The sequence below is a fragment of the Varanus komodoensis genome, unplaced genomic scaffold (genome assembly GCF_004798865.1).
Source record: "Varanus komodoensis strain SLA01 unplaced genomic scaffold, ASM479886v1 scaffold10, whole genome shotgun sequence".
NCBI classification, from domain to species: Eukaryota; Metazoa; Chordata; class Lepidosauria; order Squamata; family Varanidae; genus Varanus; species Varanus komodoensis.
The window spans coordinates 32073489-32092718 of NW_025335269.1; the positions used below are offsets into that span (position 1 = coordinate 32073489).

Consider the following 19230-nt stretch of genomic DNA (forward strand, 5'->3'; position numbering starts at 1 on the left):
GAGAGAATGCAAGAGGACTATGAATGTCAGATGCTGCTGTCAGGACACTCTCCCCCACTATGATATTCTGTGAATGAAGCAGGTAAAGGCTTCATCTGCATGCATCCTTGGTATGAAAACTGATTATCATACTAGCCATTGGGCATTTAATTTTCTTTCTTACTGGCTTTTTCCTTTTTCAGGATAACTGGACAGCTCTTATCTCAGCAGCTAAAGAAGGGCATGTTGCCATTGTGTCAGAGCTACTTAACTGCAATGTTAACATGGAACATCGAGACATGGTATGGTGTGATATTTTTGGCCCTTGAAATGGTAGAGAGAGAATTTTCAGGCTTTTTCCTCATGAGCCTCAGTGCAGATGAAGTTGCATGCCTTTCATGATGGTTCTCCACAACTGTGGAACATTCACCCCATTGAAGTTTTACCAAAAGTTTATCTTGCTTGGGAAGCGTTATGAGAAGCTTTTGTTTAGGTTCTCTTCCCACATGGGAAAGCAACTTTTTTTGAGAATTTTGCAATTGCCCTCTGAAGTTCCTTTGCTCCAGGATGGCACCTTTAAGATATTCTATGGAATGTCTTAGGAATTTGAAATGCACTCTCACTGTCTTTTTATTTTTTTAGTATTGACATTTCTGATGAAGCTTTGTGTCCATCTATTCTTTTGTGTAGAGACTGGCCTATTTGTCCTATGTAGCATGTAAAAAGGCATTGCTCTCAAATAAAGCCTTGTCTCTCACACAGGGACTGTTTGCATGACAGCCATGGCATGTGTGGGACACATGAGTCCACTGTTTAGAATATGAAATGCCTGTACAGATGTTCTTGCATCATGTGAACCTTGTGGGTCATGGGAGGACCAGACATCCCTAAACCAGACCATAGGTTATGTTAGGTTGTTTAACTCTAACACAGAAACATAAAAACAGAGCGAGTCAGAAGGGACCTCCCGGGCCATCTAGCCTGACCTCTGGCACCAGCCGGCTCCACTCACGACATGCCCACCATGTGCATGTCCAGCCTATCTTTGAACACCCTCACCAATGGGGCCTCAACGAACTCTCGTGGAAGCCCATTCCATACCCTCAAGGTCCTGTCAGGAAGTGCTTCCTGACATCTAAATTGAACCTTGGTTCCCTGAGTTTTGCTCCATTGGAGCATGTCCTACCTTCCTCTGCAGGGGAGAGCAGGGTAAACATAAACAGGTTTACACATGCCATCAACCCCTGAGCAGGGGTTGTATGTGCAGCCTGCTGCTTCTGGGTGCTGCAGCTCATCATGCATTAAACCATCATCTGCTGTGGCATGTCATCTAAATAGGGTCTCTTTCTTGTCTTTGTGCAACAAAATTAACATGGAAATTAATAAATACTTGCATCCTGAGAATTGGACCTGTAATTTTGCTGTACAATCTTCATTTGAGATGTTAAGTAGATCTTTATACTATAATTTCCTGTGTTAGGGTGGATGGACAGCCCTTATGTGGGCATGCTACAAAGGCTGTACTGAAGTCGCTGAGGTGCTTCTTGAAAGAGGAGCAAACCCAAACATCACTGGACTAGTGAGTTGTTTTCTTACTTTCTTTTTGCATTGGAAATAATGGGAAAATAATTGTGCATTTAAAGTAATCTGTCTTAAGTGGCATGTTGTTTGGATGGCTGTTGAGTGAAGGAAAAGGGATTTAAAAGTTTTTCTTGTACATTTTGGCCTAAGAGTAGTCACTGGTAAGTTGTGCAAAATAAACATGGAGAACTTTTAAAGTACAACAGATAATTTTAAAAATACAAATATTGTTGAGGGAGTCTGCTGTTGTGGGAAACAGCCCTGATTCAGTTCTAGTCATGCACACCTAGCAATAAGTGGTCCAGAAAGGTGAAATGAATGCCCAGACAAATTTAAAAAATGCATATAGCAAGTGCCTGTTGCCTTAATTAGCATCACAAGGAAAATGAGTATGTGTTCATATGAGGAAGCCTCCTTCAATGCATTAATCACCTTGCTACATAGAGGCAGTTTGGTATGCATCAAGGTCATGCTTGAAAAAGTGCCTACTGATTGATTTTGCCAAATGAGAATTTTATTATATTTTTAGTGAATTGCTATACCGTTTCTTAAGCTTTAATTATTCAGGTATAAAAACATTACAGGAAAGACATTATTATTTTTTCCTTCTTGTCAGAACCTTGCATATAAAATCAGATGATTGAACCTTTGATTTTATAATTTTAAGTTGCCTCTGGTGCTGTCTTGATTAAATGAACCAGAGATCCTTGGTGAGGAGAGAGTCTGACTTAGTTTTGTACCTTTAATTTTGTTGCTGTTTTCTCTAGCATGTTGGAATAATTAAGAGAGATGTGCACATATAATTTTATTCTTATGATGTTTTAATCTTTTTATCTAAGCAATACAGTGTCTATCCAATAATTTGGGCTGCAGGGCGGGGCCACTCTCGCATAGTGCAACTCTTACTGCAATATGGCGCAAAAGTCAACTGCTCTGACAAGGTAGGTTGAAAATTCTTTTAAGGTACAAAAATGCCCTATTAAATTTAGAGGTTAAATTTATTTACAGCACAATCCTTTATCTGCTTTCCTGAGAGTAAGTCCCATTCAACCAGTTAAATTTACTTCTGATTAAGCATGCATAGGATTACTAAGAATTTTATGTAATTTAGTATTCTGAACACTTTTGTTTTACTAAATTAGTTATACAAGCAATTTAATTTGAGTATCCTTAATTCGTTTTAATGATTTTAACTAAAAATGTTTTAACTGCACTCCTGCACTAAAAGTAAGGCCCAGAGAGGACACAGGATTGTAATATATGCTTAAGTCATTCTTGATTTTAGTTGAAATTGAGTTGAAATTACCGGGCTTTACCATATCAGAGGAGCTGATGTGCTAAATATAAAGTTCCTATGTATAGTAAACAGTTACTCTGAGCTATCTTGCAATAGTTCTTCAATGCTTTGTGCCGTGTAAGTTCTTTACTATAACTTTTGTGGCTAGAAATGGTATAAATTTAAAATATAGTTACAAATAACTATAGAAAAGTCAGTGGCCCATATGTTGTCAAACCGTGCCTTATGATTGCACAGAAATCCTTATTAGAACACAAGTGGATTAAGCTCCATCTCATGTTACCTTAAGGATGGCAGGTGCTGACCTTCAGGTGAATGGTGCAAGATTACTTGTCACGCTTAACTTCTATCTCAAATGTATGTGTCAGTGAGCTCTTCTGGTTTGTTCTAGCATTATTCTGAGAACATAACATCCTACTTGTACTAGCAAGAATCCTTCCCCACTTTCCTCTTCCCAGCAAAGTATGTTTTTATTCTGTCTTTGGTATGGGGATTTATAATGTGTAACTGAAGCAGTTGTTCAGTTTTTGGAAATTAAAAAAAATATTTTCTTTCTCAAGTATGGCACTACACCACTGATCTGGGCAGCAAGGAAGGGTCATCTGGAATGTGTGAAGTATTTGTTGCATATGGGGGCAGATGTTGATCAAGAGGGAGCTGTGAGTACTACTTTTCTTCTTAAAAAATATTTTGAGTCTAAATATATTTCTAATATAAGGCATTGTATTGAAGGGATTATTGGGATTGCAGTGAGGAAGAAATGCCATTCCATTGATTATGCTTTTGTTTCTTCCTATACCTGAACACTTTTAATTCCATCCATTTATTATAATCCTTTGTAACTTTCAATACTGTTGCCCGAGTTTGCTGTTTTCCTTTCCAGTTCCTGTTGTTTTGCACCTTTTAGATTGTCAGCCTGAACAGAGGGACTGTTTCAATTTATTAATTGTATGTGAGCTGGCTTGGGAGCTTTTTGATGGAAGATTGGGGGTCAAATGCTTTAAACAACACGCTTTCTAGATTATATAGTGGGAGACTGAAGAGAATGACATACAGCTATCCAGCATTAGCAGTGAAGAATGTTGGAAAGCTGATTAATGTGAGCTATACTTCAGTATGTGATATTTATTTATGAAAAATTAGTGCCACAGTACCTTGCTTTTATTAAGCTTGGACCTTAAGAATTATGAGTGCAAGAAAGTTCATGGAAACTAACTTTCCCTATCCTTCTGTCCTTCTGAAGGCACTCACTGAAAGTCTCCCTGGCAAGTCAAGGAACCCTCCTGCGCAGTGTGGAATGTGGGAAGGGGGACTGAAATTTGTTAGTCTGTAATTCAGCTATGATGCTCTTACTCTTTATTAACCTCTACTTCAGTTTCTCTATGCTACCTTTCAAGAGGTATAGCTAAATTTATTTCCCCCTGCTCTTCTTACTATGGGCATTTTTAATTGTGTCTTCAAAGTCCATATGAAAGCTTTCCTGAAGTTGTACATCGGTGAATAAGTAGTTGTTTCTGATGGAATTTCCTTTGTTCCTTTCTTTTAATGTTTGTCACCAGTTAATAGCCACAGCCTACCATGTTTCAAAGCAAACTCCTGTATCATTAATAGGGCATTCTGCAGCTAATGACATGATCAGCAAGTTAGACGAAATGTGAGATAATGCATTCTGATCCCCACTTAAAACTAATGCTGAAACCAATCTATTTTCACTTCTTCAATACAATATTTCATTCTTTTGTTTCATTCCAAGTACAACAGAAATTCATTTCATCCCGTCTATGACACCAGGATCAAACAGATCAAATTTATCATTCTGATAACTTCATAAACACTATATCATCATTATTATGCTTGCATTTCTTTTAGAAGAAATTAATTCAGTAATGTGTGATTCTTCACTAAACTACAAGTTACAGGCATTTGCAGATGCCTTTTCTATGTGTATTCATTTTTAACTGAAAGCAGCCTCAAAAGGCTGGGGGTACAGCTGAGGCAAGGGGCTGATGAATATTTTCTCTCCCTGACATTTCCCCCCCACTCTAATTAGCTACTTTTTACAGTGATTTTTTTAAGTGGACTAATTGCTAGAAGGGAATATTTGAAGCAGACACCTTCTGCTGGAACTCTAAGCCTTTTTGGTTTAATAGGTGCTTTACATGGCTGTACATGATATGTTGAGTTGGGATCAAATAGGTATTAATTCATTCACAGGCAAAGAGTACCAAGCTCAGTCATATGGAAAAGATCACTGCAATTCTCTTCTCAGCTGCAGTAAAGTTTCCATCTATAGGACAAAGTATGAACAGAATTCCTCGTTCTTGCTTCTTGGTCTCCTTAAGGGTGCTGATCTTTGCAGCATCAGGGGATTTCTTCTGGCTGCTTCCTCATTCATCTTTCCATCCATGGCAAGCTTTTGGGCCTGAGACCTGTAGCTTTTCAGGATGGTGCCACTCAGTCCAGGAGAATATAGTGCTTGACTACAGCCACTGGTTAGGCAGCCTTTCAAAAGGTGCCACAGTGTGGAATTTCTTCTAAGTGTGGGATTTTTGATTTAAAAAGTAAAAATGGAATTTAAGAAATGGAAGTAAAAATGTGAAAAATATTTTTTCTAGAGGAAAAACTCCTATATCTTCTTGTTGGACTACTACTAATAACTTGTGCATTATTCTACTTTTCTTTTCCACACAGAATTCTATGACTGCACTTATTGTAGCAGTAAAAGGTGGTTTTACAGATTCAGTCAAAGAAATTCTGAAAAGAAATCCAAATGTAAACCTAACAGATAAAGATGGAAACACAGCCTTGATGATTGCTTCAAAGGAGGGACACACAGAAATTGTGCAGGATCTCCTTGATGCAGGAACTTACGTGAATATTCCTGATAGGGTATGTTTGTGCTTTGATAATGTATGCATGTGCACACACCCACATGCACACTCACTATGGTCCTTTTGCCTGCAACAAAATGTAACAATGCTTTGTTTGACCATACCTTAAGTATGCATTTCAGTCCTGAAGTGGGGAAAGCACCCGACTATCTGTTTTGTCCTATTTGCAGAGTGGAGATACTGTGCTGATTGGGGCTGTCAGAGGTGGTCATGTCGAAATTGTGAGAGCTCTGCTTCATAAGTATGCAGATATAGACATCAGAGGACAGGTAAGTAATTCTGTGTTACATCTTGAGTTTCTGAAAATATCAGTGTTACATGTTTGCAGAGACATCCCTTGGAAATGATAAACATACTTCTCAATGGAGATCAGTTGCTGCTGTGGTAAACTTATGGTGATACATATGAAGAACAAATAATTCTTCTAAAGACTGGTATACGTTTCTTTTTGAATGCCAGTTACGGAATTTACATTACATTTTGCTAAGACTGGATGAATGTCGTCTGCCTTAGAGCGGCTTCTTTTTTCTACTTTGACCTTTTTGCTTCTCTTTGCAGGTTTAATACATGCCACATCATCTGTAGTTTATCAAGTTAATCCAAGTAACTTTGAGGTGCTAATCAAAGATGTGTATTTATTTGTAGGATAATAAAACTGCTTTATACTGGGCTGTTGAGAAAGGAAATGCTACGATGGTAAGAGATATCTTGCAGTGCAACCCAGATACTGAAATATGTACAAAGGTAAATATAGCATTAATGGTTAATGTTACATTGCTAAGTGTGTAAAAATGTCTTCATGGTACTGTAGTTTTCCTTCCAAAAGTACACTTAGAGAGCCTGGTAGCAATATTTCATAATAAGTTTCTTTCTTGGGAAAGGGACTACATGTACTCAGATTTTATTAAAAGCGAAGCCATTTTTCCATATGAAAAGATATCCCAAAGAAAAGCAGTACATTTACTTTGCATTGATCATGAGCAATTAACACTACTTGTACTGCTTATAGTCTGTTTAAAACAAATTAGAAGTTCTATAGCCTTCTTGAGTGCTGTTAGTACAAAATGGGAAATAAATAATTGAAAGCACTGTGAAAATAGTGCTTCTTAAGCACACTAGTTTCAAATACCATTCTTCCATGTAAGTACAACAAAACATTAGTTTATTAAGACCAAAGAGGTATAATCTTTTTGAATGATACTTCCAGTGTAAAAAGAACAAAGCAGGGACTAGTAAAAATAAACATATTCAACAGCAATAACTAATAACTCTAGTCCTGCACTAGTTTCCTTAAAAGTAAGTCAACTTCCTGTATCACAGGTTTGTGCAGAATTGCAGCCTAAGGGTTGTATCTGTGGAAAAGGGAGAAGGGGGCAATTCACCTTCCCTCATGTAACCTCCCCTCCCCTCCCTGTCCTCAAAATCTCTGGAGGGTCAAGAAAAGCCGTGCAGCAGATTTCCAGTGCAGGGGTTGGGGAGCAAGAAGAAGAGTGTCCAATTTAACCTTGAATGTATTATGGGGTAACTGAGCTTCATTGTGTGATACTGTTTACCTGCCCTGTAGAGACAGCCTCCTGGGCTACCAAGTTTGATCCAAATTTGAACTTCTACGGTGAAAGCATGTACAGTATGATAACTGTTCCAAAAATTCTGTGTCTACCTTTGGCTCAGGTGTTCATGGAGTCTCTCTGTATTTTTGCTTTTAGGATGGAGAAACGCCTCTTATAAAAGCCACCAAGATGAGAAATATTGAAATAGTTGAGCTTTTGCTGGACAAAGGAGCAAAGGTTTCTGCTGTAGACAAGGTAAAATGGAGTTATTCACTGTATCAAGGGACTGCGATAAATGATGTTGAGATAGAGAGCTGATTTGCTTTTTTGAAGAGTAAAACCTGTCAGTCAGACTCAATAAAATAATTGGTTGTTTAGACTTCTTTATTAGAAAGAAATTAGCCAAGTGACAAGCTATTAATGCTGAGTTTTGTTATCGGGTGCATGGGGACGAGGGAATTTACAGTTTCAGCTTCTGAATAGGTGAACTGCTTTGCAACAACATGTTTTGTTTTGACATGCTTGCCTATTCTTTTTATGACAGAAAGGAGATACTCCACTCCATATTGCAATTCGTGGGAGAAGCCGCAGGCTTGCAGAACTGCTTTTAAGAAACCCGAAAGATGGCAGGCTGCTTTATAGGCCCAATAAAGCTGGAGAGACACCTTACAACATTGACTGTAGCCACCAGAAAAGCATTTTAACTCAAATCTTTGGAGCTAGTAAGTATGGGACATTTTCTTCTTAATTCACTAACTTCAGATATTTTCGGGCATGTGGTACCTGCAGTGAAGCAAATATAAATTAGGTAAAGGCTTTCACAAGCTCATACTCTCTAGATACATTGGACTTGAACTCCCATCAGCCATTGACAGGAGTGGCTTGAGTTTTAGTCCAAAAATATAGAGGGCACAAGTTGGGGAAGGCTCTACTAAACTATAGTTTAGAGAGCCTTGAGAGGTCTAGCTTCATCCCAGGCTTGTGTAGTCTACTCTTCTTCTGTGGGCTGGAAGAAAGCATTCAGAAGCTTTAGTTTCCACTTTTAGCTGACTATTGCTTGCTGTGTCTGAACCCAGAACTGTGGTTCACATATGCAATGCTGATGTGAATATATGAACTACCCTTTAAAGGCAGCTTCTGTGAAACGCATGATTGTTAACATTGACCACATTGAGTGTATAAAAGAGCGTGCAAAGGAGTGGACAGCCATCTGAGTGGGATGTGTAAAATGGCTTCCTGCAACAGCAAGGGGTTGGACTCGATGGCTTTCATGGCCCCTTCCAACTCTTCTATGATTCTATGAGGGCCTGACCTGAAAACCAAGAGACGTTTCATTAGTTGCATAGAGCATATGTTCTATAGTGACTGTTAGTTTGAGGTTTTGTGTTTGTTGCTCCTTTAACTTGTTAATCTGTTTAAATATTTTTTAAAATATTGCAGACTACTTTGAATGACTCGTTTTTTGGAAGGAGAAAGTAGGGTAAACATTTCTTAGATGAATTAAACATATATATTGGAGTTGGGAGATATGAAAGATAGCTTTGTGAAAAGTTTGTTTTGATAATCACAAGATAGCAGAGAATGAAATGCTCTCTTGTTCTTTGGGAACATGGGAAAGGGCAATTGGGATGTTCATAGTGTATATACACTATATACAGAATATAGTGGGTTTTCAAAAATCCATGGTATATTTTCAAATCATGTTAAGTGGGCTCACTTTAATTTGATGTCTACATTATAATCAGCAAAATCATATAGATATGTAGTACATGTATTGCATGAAGATTCTTTGTGTTGCAGGACACTTATCTCCAACTGAAACTGATGGCGATATGCTGGGTTATGATCTTTATAGCAGTGCGTTAGCAGATATTCTTAGTGAACCAACTATGCAGCCACCCATCTGTGTTGGATTATATGCCCAATGGGGAAGTGGGAAATCATTTTTGCTCAAGAAACTTGAAGGTAAATGTTTAATTCAAATATTCACGGTCATCTAGTTGAGCTGTGCAGTTTATAGAAGACTATAGTAGGTTTCTGCCTGACTGAATTTCTGTTTCCTGTTTTATAGATGAAATGAAAACTTTTGCTGGACAGCAGATTGAACCTTTGTTCCAGTTCTCCTGGCTTATTGTGTTCCTTTCAGTTTTGTTGTGTGGAGGCCTTGGTTTATTGCTTGCATTCACTGTAGATGAAAAACTTGGAATAGCAGTGGCTCTGAGCTTACTGGCACTACTATATGTATTTTTTAGTAAGTTCTGTGTTAGATCAATTTTTAAAACTTTCCATCTTTTGTAGAATTAATTTGAAATTTAGTTTACCAAATGAAACCAACTTAGAACTAGTTGAATTATATTGTGAAAGATACACCTTGGAGTTTTATCAAAGGATTTTGTATCCCGACATCCTATTGGAGGAGGCAAGACCATTTTTGCAAGTGCTCTTGCAGCCTCCTGTGCCCTTCCCATGAACAATTTGGGAGACCATTAGAATATTGTGGAAGGAGGGCACTGGGGAATGCAGGGTGAAAGAGAGATCACTGATAGTCATCCCATGAATGGAACAATACCTATGGGAATTCTGGATTTGCATCTATATAGTCTGTACATTAATGATATATTAAAATACGGTATCTCAGAGGTGGAATACAGTGAAAAAAATTCAGTAATCAGATTTTAAATATTTTTAAAATTGGAATTTAAACAGCACTTGTCTTTGGGCTATAGGCATATTGACTTGAATTCAGACAATCCACCATACTTCACTGTGGGTTCATTTGACCCACAAAGAACCATGGTGTCTGCAAGCACCACATTATATATGGAACTCTTGCATGTGGTTGTTACATTGTGTGAATCTGAAAGTGGGTTTGTGAGGGATAAACAGTTCTAAAATGGAGCAGGATTTATGCAAATGTTATTGGCATAATATGCCAGTCTGCCATTGCTTATTGAACTCGTAGTAAGCTGCAGTGTATGAGCACACATGTGTTTGGATATGCAACCCTCAGTAGGGGGTTGTCATGTTATAAAAAACCAATAAATGTGGATTATGTGATGCTTAAACAGCCTTTGCATAACCCATAATTTTATTTATTTATCTTTCACACAACCCACATTCCATGGGCTCCCACAGCATGACAACCCTTGAATGAAGGTTGCATGAAGGTTAGATGTGCTCCCGCATTTTACAACTCACCATGAGTTAACCCAAGCTGGGCAGTCATGTTATGTGAAAATGTATTTATTTATTTATTGGATTTCTATTCTGCCTTTTTGTTTTTTAATGAATTCAAAGCAGCTTATATAGTTCTCCTCCTGCTGCTCTTACTCTCTTCCCCACAACAACAACTCTGTGAGGTGCTTAAGCTGAGAGTCTGTGACTAGGCCAAAGTCACCCAGTTGGCTCCACAGCTGAATGGGAACTAGAACCCAGTTCACCTGAATCCCAGACCCATGCTCTTAACCACTACACCACACTGGCTCTCATTGTGTTTCATCTAATTCTGAAGCTTATTGATGAATGTTCAAGATCATTGAGGTGTACAACACACACACACACACACACACACACACACACTCACTCATATATTTTCACAAGGTCCCCTCAAATTCTCCTTCTGTGAAGTAAAATATTAGGAGTATCGCCTCTAGGCTAAACGATGTACATTCTGGGAGAATTTAGTTCAGTTTGGCATCTGTTAGGTTATATTAGGGTTGCTAAGTACTTCCATAATGCTTTATCTAGAAGAAGAAGGAATTAAATGTAGATTTTTAAATAATGATTTTCATATATAGCAATAACACTAGTTAAAAGTAGTTGATATCTACAGCTTTTCATCTGTTGCTTTCTCTTTCTTAAATTTTCTATAACTGCTATTAACATTAAGGGTATTTGCAAAACATCTATTCTAGCTGTGATATACTTTGGTAGCCGAAGAGAAGGAGAGAACTGGAACTGGGCATGGGTGCTAAGTACAAGGTTGGCAAGACATATTGGCTACATGGAGTTGCTCCTTAAACTCATGTTTGTGAACCCTCCCGAACTGCCAGAGCAAACGACTAAAGCCTTACCTGTCAGGTCAGAATGATTTAGTGCTTTGTTCTTCTCTTGTAAATCATGTCAGAGCTTTTTTAAAAAAAGTTTGCGATTGCAAATTCACTGGGGATACTGGGTAGTGGGGTTCATTGCCGTAATAAGTATCCCAAGTAGTATTCTGGTAATGCTGTCTGTGAAACTGCATAAAGCTTCTGTGCACAGCCAGGGGGAAGCTGGACATCTCTGCAATGTTCTGCTTTACTGCAGCTTCTTGGAACTGAATTGGAAGATGCTTAGACAGCTGTACTAGGCAAATGTTGCTTTTCTTCCTGTGTATGTCAACCTGCATCTGGATTTGTTAATTTATTACTGGGTCAGTCTCTTAGCATAATTATCCTGCATCAAATTATATAGAGATTTATTGGCATCACAGTGGCAAATTCCTTTGTAACAATATTACAGTATTTTGGCCTGTTGGGAGTGCTTCCTGATGGGGCTTTTAGTGTGTAATCATCCTGCCTCATTCCTCAAATGTAACTGATGTCATCATCATCCATTCGTAAACCAGCCTTGTTTTCCCATGACTTCTTCCCCACCCCCTTTTTTCATAGTACAAAAAATCCTATTAAAAAGGAGCATTGGAATAGCTGCCTTCTGATTTTTAATGTTGGAACCCCTTCTATCAGGAACCACCCTGGTGCCAGTTCAGAAACATTATCTTAGGAGTACTAGGAAAATCTTTAGCTGAGGTATCCTCCAATATACCTACCAGAGGTTTTAGTTTATATAGTTAAATAGTGTTTTGATTTTTTTCAAATTAAATTAGGGGAAGGTAGCAATTAAAAGCAAACTATTTTAAACGGGAGCATGCTGTATAGCAGATCAGCTAATAGCAGCCCAACATTTTAAAGATGTATATTTGGGGGAGCAATCTTATCTCAGCTAGACAGTGTCTGAAGGGGCCTTGGGATGCTTTGGATTCCAGACTTGAGGTCAGAGACAATGCTTTGACCTTGGAGGGGAGAATCTGTAATCTGTCCAGCTCCTCCACCTTGCAGCCAGCATGGAAAGATCTTTACCAGCTCCCTCCCCAAGGTTGGAAATGAAGAGGGTCAAAATTGGAATTTCGGGGGTGGGCAGGGAAAGGGGGAGACTCGGGTCCCTTTCCAGCCTCCTTTCCTCCACTGCCAAACTGTTTTTTGCTAGACAGGCAAAAAGCTCATGTAGTAAAAATGCAGGGTGCACGGATGGGGAGGTGAATGGTGCTTTCACCTCTCCTCCCACCTGGCACAGGATGATCATAAGCCTCCCAGTTTTGGGACTTGCAGTCTTTGTAATAGAATTGCAGCTTTAATGACAGGGAAAGCTTGTTCGCACCAGCCAAGAAAAATCTAAAGCTGTTTGTTAAATGTTTGTCTTCAGATTTTTATTTACAGATTACAATAGACTGTCCAGTGTAGGTGGAGAAACTTCAATGGCTGAGATGATCGCCACACTCTCAGATGCCTGTGAACGAGAATTTGGTTTCTTAGCAACACGTCTTTTTCGAGTATTCAAGACTGAAGATACTCAAGGTATCTTCACTGAATTGCTGAAGTTTTTTTATTTCTTGATCTCACCACTGAAATAGTTATGAGTACATTTCCCCTTAAGTATTCAGACAAATATGGCAATCTGCTTTTTCCTAAAAATAGTGTCTGTGCTTAAGTTTTAAAAAACGAATCACAAAACTGTAAGAATTTTATAGTGGCTTTCTGCTAAAATTATTTATTATATTTATATCCCACCTTTTTTCCTGCATGGAACCCAAAGTGGTTTACACAATTCTCTTGCTCCTCTCACAAATATCCCTGTGAGTTAGATTAGGCTGAGAACCAGTGACTGTTCCAAAGTCACCCAGTAACTTTCATGCCCAAGTGGGGACTAGAACCTGGTTTGCCTGAATCCCAAAACATAGATGCACTTCATTATCTGTTGAACATTAGGGTTTATTATCATAGAAGCAATGTTCTGTTCTGGTTAACTTTGCAAAATGTGTTAAGAAATATGTACCAGGGTAGCTTTCTTAGAAGAATGTAATTGGGGGTTTGAGCTTTGCTTTCATCCAGATATTAATTCAGCTACATTGTCTCTGACCTAGTAATTACGCTATTTTTGTGTATATATATTAATTGTGTTGTTGTTGTTGGTTTTTTTTTTGCTGAGCTAACTAGTCTTCAGTTCCTTGGAACTTTCTGTCTTAAAAGAAAAGCACTACATTTGCTGTTTCAGTCTTAACTCACACCTATTTCCATGTGGTATTAGATATAAACACTAGGATTTGTAGGATATTCTCAGCTACCTCCTTCCAACTTCAGAGAAGAAAGTGACCAGGCATCACATTATTTAATACTTTTTGTGTATAGTGTGACTTAATTATTTAGTTGTACTGTGCTATGTTGTTTCATCTTCAGTTTAATCTGAGATTTAAAGTCTCTCCCTGTTCACACATAGGGGCTGTTCAGCTCAAAGACCAACCATGCAATAGACTGTCCAAAAAGCAAAGATCACCACCAAGAAAATGGGTCTCAGTAAAGCATTGGCACCATTACTGTTGTTTGCAACCATTACCTATATATAGTCGCCATGTCAGTGCCTGACTGAGAGCCTTTTCCTCGTGGTGGTCTTTGCCTTTTGAACAGAATCTATTGTGTCATTGCTCCTGAGCAGCCTGTAGGCAGGAATATACAGATAACCACTTGAAGAACCGCACTTATTAGTAAGCAATCTATCTTTAAATTTGGTGATTGTGCTTGAGTGACCTTGAGAATGTAATAATATGCTTGCTTATTAGTTGCTGTTTGTTTTTCCCTAGGTAAAAAGAAATGGAAGAAAACTTGTTGTCTCCCATCTTTTGTTATTTTCCTCTTCATTCTGAGCTGCATTGTTGCTGGAATCACTCTTATTGCTTATTTCAAAGTAAATCCTGAAAACATGACTGTGAATGCTATTCTGATATCATTTCTATGCGTTGTGGGGTTGGGCTTCATCTTGAACTGTCGTACCTGGTGGCGTGTGATGGACTCGGTCTTGAATTCACAGAGGAAACGGCTTCATAATGCTGCTTCGAAGCTACATAAGCTGAAGAGTGAGGGTTTTATGAAAGTACGTATTAAAGTCATATCACAATAAAAATACAGCAATTGTGAGTTGGATGGTGCTTGTTCAAGAGTAATTAGTGGTGAAAATGGAGTAGCTCCTTAGTTATATTATTGAACATTCCTAAAGGCATATTTAATTCCTGCTAAAATCTGTGAATACAATTTCAGCTACATTTGCACAAATACTGAAAGTTCTATGTCATTTAACTGAGCATTATGTTAGAAAAATGTTTTCCTCTATCAATATGTCAGTGGTAGTAGCATTATCCTTTGAAAATTGTTTTAATCTCTATAGGTTCTTAAATGTGAAGTGGAACTGATGGCAAAGATGGCAAAAACCATTGACAGCTTTACTCAGAATCAAACAAGGCTTGTGGTAATTATTGATGGATTGGATGCATGCGAACAAGACAAGGTTTTACAGATGCTCGACACAGTAAGTAACAGCATGTTGACTGTTTTTCCTTTAGCAGTTGCCATTGTTGTAACATCTTAAATATACTAAAATCACTGAAGTTTATGAAAATTTTAAATATTTTTTTCTATAGAGAAGTTTGTCACCAATCCAGATAAAGTTGTGACTAGCTCCTATAGATGCCAGTGGAGCAAATGAAATAAAGGTTCATGGAGCTGCCATCTATTAGTCACAATTACTTCCTGTTTAAATAGATTATGTGAATTGTTTCATTATATTACATATGAATTGGCAGCCCTGTGGTCAAAGAATGGCATGTTGCTTTATTTTTTCACCTTTTTTGAGTGAACTGAAAAAGACTACCAGAGCATCCCTTGCCTGAATAGAAGGTACTTGTAAAAGGAGTTCCCTCACTGGACTTCTGCCGATTCCCACTCCTTGCAGGAGCTCCTTTGTCATGTCCCAAGCAATCTGGCTGGTCTTGTGCATGCAGGACCACACATACGCACATGCACAGGCAGCTTCCTCAGTTTGCCTTCAGTCTACTGAGCCAGAAGCACCAGATCACAGAAATGGCATGCAGGAGTGCAGACCGAAGTATATCTCCTAGCCAGGCCCTTTTGCACCTCAGCTTCTGTTGAGGGATGTGGCAGTCTTTTCTCCTTGAGCTATCTGTGGTGGCATCCTTAGAGTGTTTATTGATGTCATTATCTTTTCACAGGTTCGAGTCCTATTTTCAAAGGGCCCATTTATTGCCATTTTTGCTAGTGACCCACACATCATTATAAAGGCAATTAATCAGAATCTGAACAGCGTCCTGCGGGACTCAAATATAAATGGACATGATTACATGAGAAACATTGTCCACTTGCCCGTCTTCCTTAACAGTCGTGGGCTCAGTAGTGCTAAAAAGATGATGGTAGCTGCAACCACAAATGGAGACATCCCGTACTCGGATAATTCAGGTATAGTAGCACTTATAACTAAGCAATCATTTAATACCATTTTATTAGCATTAGAGAAATAAATCTGTGCACATGAAAATAAATATTGGCATAATGTAAAAACAGTGAAATAACATATTGTGACATATATTACTATTTATATATTTTTATTTAATAGTTGAAATAACTTCTTATTGTGAAACATCTTTTTAGGATTCCATGAAGAAATTGATCGAAGAGTTTCACAGAACAGCCTGGGAGATGTGACCAAGCTTGGAAGCAAAACAGCCCTCAACAGGCGGGTAAGAAATGGCCAGTTTGAAATCTTTCAGAGTTCAACTAGTTTGTGGCAAAGTTTTTGGATATATTCTAGCTAACATCCATTTAGGTCAAGTACTTGGCTTCCTTCATACAATCAATTTCTCTAAGTGGAGGGACCCTGCAGCGCTGGCAACTGTGCAGGAAGTGGTGTCTGATTAACTGTGTTGATAGCTTCTGCATCCTGTTGGCTGACAAAAAAGGGGAACCCACACCCATGCAAATTTCTTCTGGAAAGTGGCGCTTGGAGTTTAAGCAGGTTTAGTAAATATATTTCCACTGTCCCTCAGAGAGTGGCTTGCAATAAAAATGTCAAAAAGAAAGCAAACAATAGGCAATATAATACCAAAGGAAGAACAAGTATAGAGGACCAGCAATAGGATTGATAAAAAGCTCAACAGAATGGAGACGTATTTGCAGATTCCTTAAAAGCCATAAGAAAGGGAGCTGTGCAGCCCCACATCCACAAGGAAGCTTGTCATGGGAAGTTTTTCAGGACCTGCTGAGCTGTACAGGCTTTAAGATGATCCTTACTAGACCCAATTTCTTGGGTAGCTGGGGCAAGCATTTTATCTTTTGGGCTTCTACTTAGCCATCTTTAGAGTGAGTGGCATTCCTTCATTCCATCCTGTTGCCTTGGCAGAGCTGCAGAAGCACACTGAGAACCTACTCATTCTTTCTCAGAATCTGTAACAAAACACATTTTTTGACATCCATATAGTGTTCAAGAGTTTTGCAGAAGTGTTAAGTGCCTTTCTAGTTTATTTCTGCATTGAGATCCTTAAGCTTCCTAGGTGCATAGGCCATTTTGTCAGAAATGCAAGTCTGTCTGTCTTCTGCAAGTTCCACATCTCTCTCTCATACAACTGGATCTGCTCCAGGCGTATTGGGGTGGATCCAGGATCTGCTTCTTTCACCACAAAGTGACTTTTGACTCAGGAGAAGAATCTTGCTGATGGAATGAAGGTGGAATGCTGGCAGAACCTTGCTGGTGGAATGCCCTTTCCCTTTCAGTACCTTCGGTCACCCCAAAATTGTTTCAAAAGATTGGGGATATTCTAGAATAGTGGTGGAGATGAATCTGAAGGCTGCAGAGGGAAAGAGAATTAGTGATGTCTCCCTTGCTGTGTCTGTGCATGTGTGGAGGGGGATTGTTCGTTTTTGTCAGTGCAAGTGTTTTGAGAAGAACCTTGTTTAGGGGATGCTTCAACTGGCAGAAAATACACTGTTTCATATGGAAATAGTATACTGTGGAAAACAGTGATGCTATCTATAAAAATGTTGTTGAAAATAAAGCTTACTGCAAAAACAAACAAAAAACCCAATTATTTTGTCATGGGGTGCGAGGTAAATCTCAGGCAGAGTCTTTAAGTAAAGCTGAATGTGTCAATAAAATATCTTTCCTTTTTAACCAACCATACCAAATTAAAACAGTCACTTTTTCTAAAGCAATTTTTGTTTTGTTTTTCTCATTAGGATACTTACAGAAGAAGACAAATGCAGCGTACCATCACACGTCAAATGTCTTTTGATCTGACCAAACTTCTAGTTACCGAGGACTGGTTCAGTGACATTAGCCCACAGACTATGAGGCGGCTGCTCAATATTGTTTCTGTGACAGGTGTGTTTTCTTACTGTACTTCGTTTATCAAACTTGGACATTTCACTACATTTACAGCCTTCATGTTTTATGTAGAATGCCATCCAGGTATTCTAAGCCACTAGGTGCTTTCAGAAGATTTAGAAAGATTTTGGAAAGAAAAGAGGAATACTTGTTTACCCCATATCCTGCTTGCTCTTAACCTTCCAGGCTGATCTGTAGAGCTCAGCTCAACGAGATGATTTACATGGGCATTCACTAGAAAGTAGTGTCTTGATAATGTAGAACCACAATTAAATAGAATTATTCACAGAATACTTGGGTGCTGTTTGTATTCTGTGAATCATATGTATTCTCGTGTTAGGCATGGTATAAAGTGGCATAATGGCTTCTTAGTTCCGTTAAAGACTCTGTACTTTCCTTCCTATAATAGACTTCAATGAAATAAAGAACAAAACAAGTTCATTTTTAATTTGCTTCGAAAACCTGCTTGAACCCTACCCTGTAGACAGTTGAAACTAGGCTTGCCCTTCCTCAACTTGAACCTCCTTCCATGATGGAACCAGCTCAAATCTCCTGGAGTTTCACACTGGAGAATGAGGGAGTTGCTTTTTGTATATTGTGGGGATGTGTTCAAAAGGGTGGGCTATCTCCTGGGAAGGTATGATTGTGAATCGAATGTGTTGCTTCCCTCACCTCCCCCTTCCCTACATTAGCTCAGCACAATTCTCTTTCCTCAAGTTTCCACTCCTGAACAATCCTGAACTATTCTAGATACCTTCTTTATTTTTCTACCTTTATTCCTTTTCTCCTTATTCCTGCTTTAAAAAACCAAACCTTTTCCCACTTTGATTTTCTCCCCTGTCCTGATGGTTATTATCAGGAAGGGAGCCTCTTCACTAAGCGAAGCTAAAAAGGACACACTGCAGAATTGTTAAGGTGCCTTGCATTTGACAGCACACCTCTGAGTGCTTGCCTGTGATATGCAAGCCTGACACCCCTTTCTCTGGCTGTGTCTCCTGGGCCTCATGATTGCCCTCTTGCATTGGGACAGAAAACGCTTCAGCAGCAGTGCCACAAGGCCGACAATTTCTCATTCAGGTCTGAGGGGCTAGATCCCTTTGGCAGTGCTGTGGTGTCTGCTGATGCCCACCCCCTGAAGCCCCCACAGCCACAATCATCGACCTGCAGGGTGCTGTGGCCAATATATGGCTCTTGGAGCTTCCTGAAGGGGAAGGCCAGGGCAGCACAACAATGAGAGCAGCTATCTTGGATGGCGAATTGTTGGCACCATCAAAATGGTTGCTCTGATTTTGTTCTTCAAAGGGCCCTCACTTCCACTTCCTGCTTCTATATGGAGGTCTACTTCTGTATTTCTGTCACTCCAGCACACAGGAGGTTCTCTTACAGGAAGAGAGATTTCTAATACTGAGCTTTTCCTTTGGCCTTGGATTTAGCCCCAGGGGTTTTTTCTCAA

General features: G+C 39.0%; 1 protein-coding gene across 10 annotated transcripts in view; it reads left to right on the forward strand.

The window, feature by feature from the left end:
- The window catches only part of KIDINS220 (kinase D interacting substrate 220), a 67703-nt gene that overhangs the window by 12435 nt on the left and 36038 nt on the right, over nt 1-19230 (forward strand). For all 10 annotated transcript variants that reach the window (XM_044418453.1, XM_044418480.1, XM_044418498.1 and 7 more), the window contains exons 4-21: nt 183-281; nt 1460-1558; nt 2400-2501; nt 3418-3516; nt 5549-5746; nt 5919-6017; nt 6394-6492; nt 7455-7553; nt 7843-8020; nt 9099-9263; nt 9370-9549; nt 11213-11378; nt 12759-12910; nt 14191-14480; nt 14772-14912; nt 15613-15856; nt 16049-16137; nt 17630-17774. In XM_044418453.1, the coding sequence (XP_044274388.1) occupies nt 183-281; nt 1460-1558; nt 2400-2501; nt 3418-3516; nt 5549-5746; nt 5919-6017; nt 6394-6492; nt 7455-7553; nt 7843-8020; nt 9099-9263; nt 9370-9549; nt 11213-11378; nt 12759-12910; nt 14191-14480; nt 14772-14912; nt 15613-15856; nt 16049-16137; nt 17630-17774 (2644 nt within the window). The remainder of the gene's footprint in view (nt 1-182; nt 282-1459; nt 1559-2399; nt 2502-3417; nt 3517-5548; nt 5747-5918; nt 6018-6393; nt 6493-7454; nt 7554-7842; nt 8021-9098; nt 9264-9369; nt 9550-11212; nt 11379-12758; nt 12911-14190; nt 14481-14771; nt 14913-15612; nt 15857-16048; nt 16138-17629; nt 17775-19230) is intronic.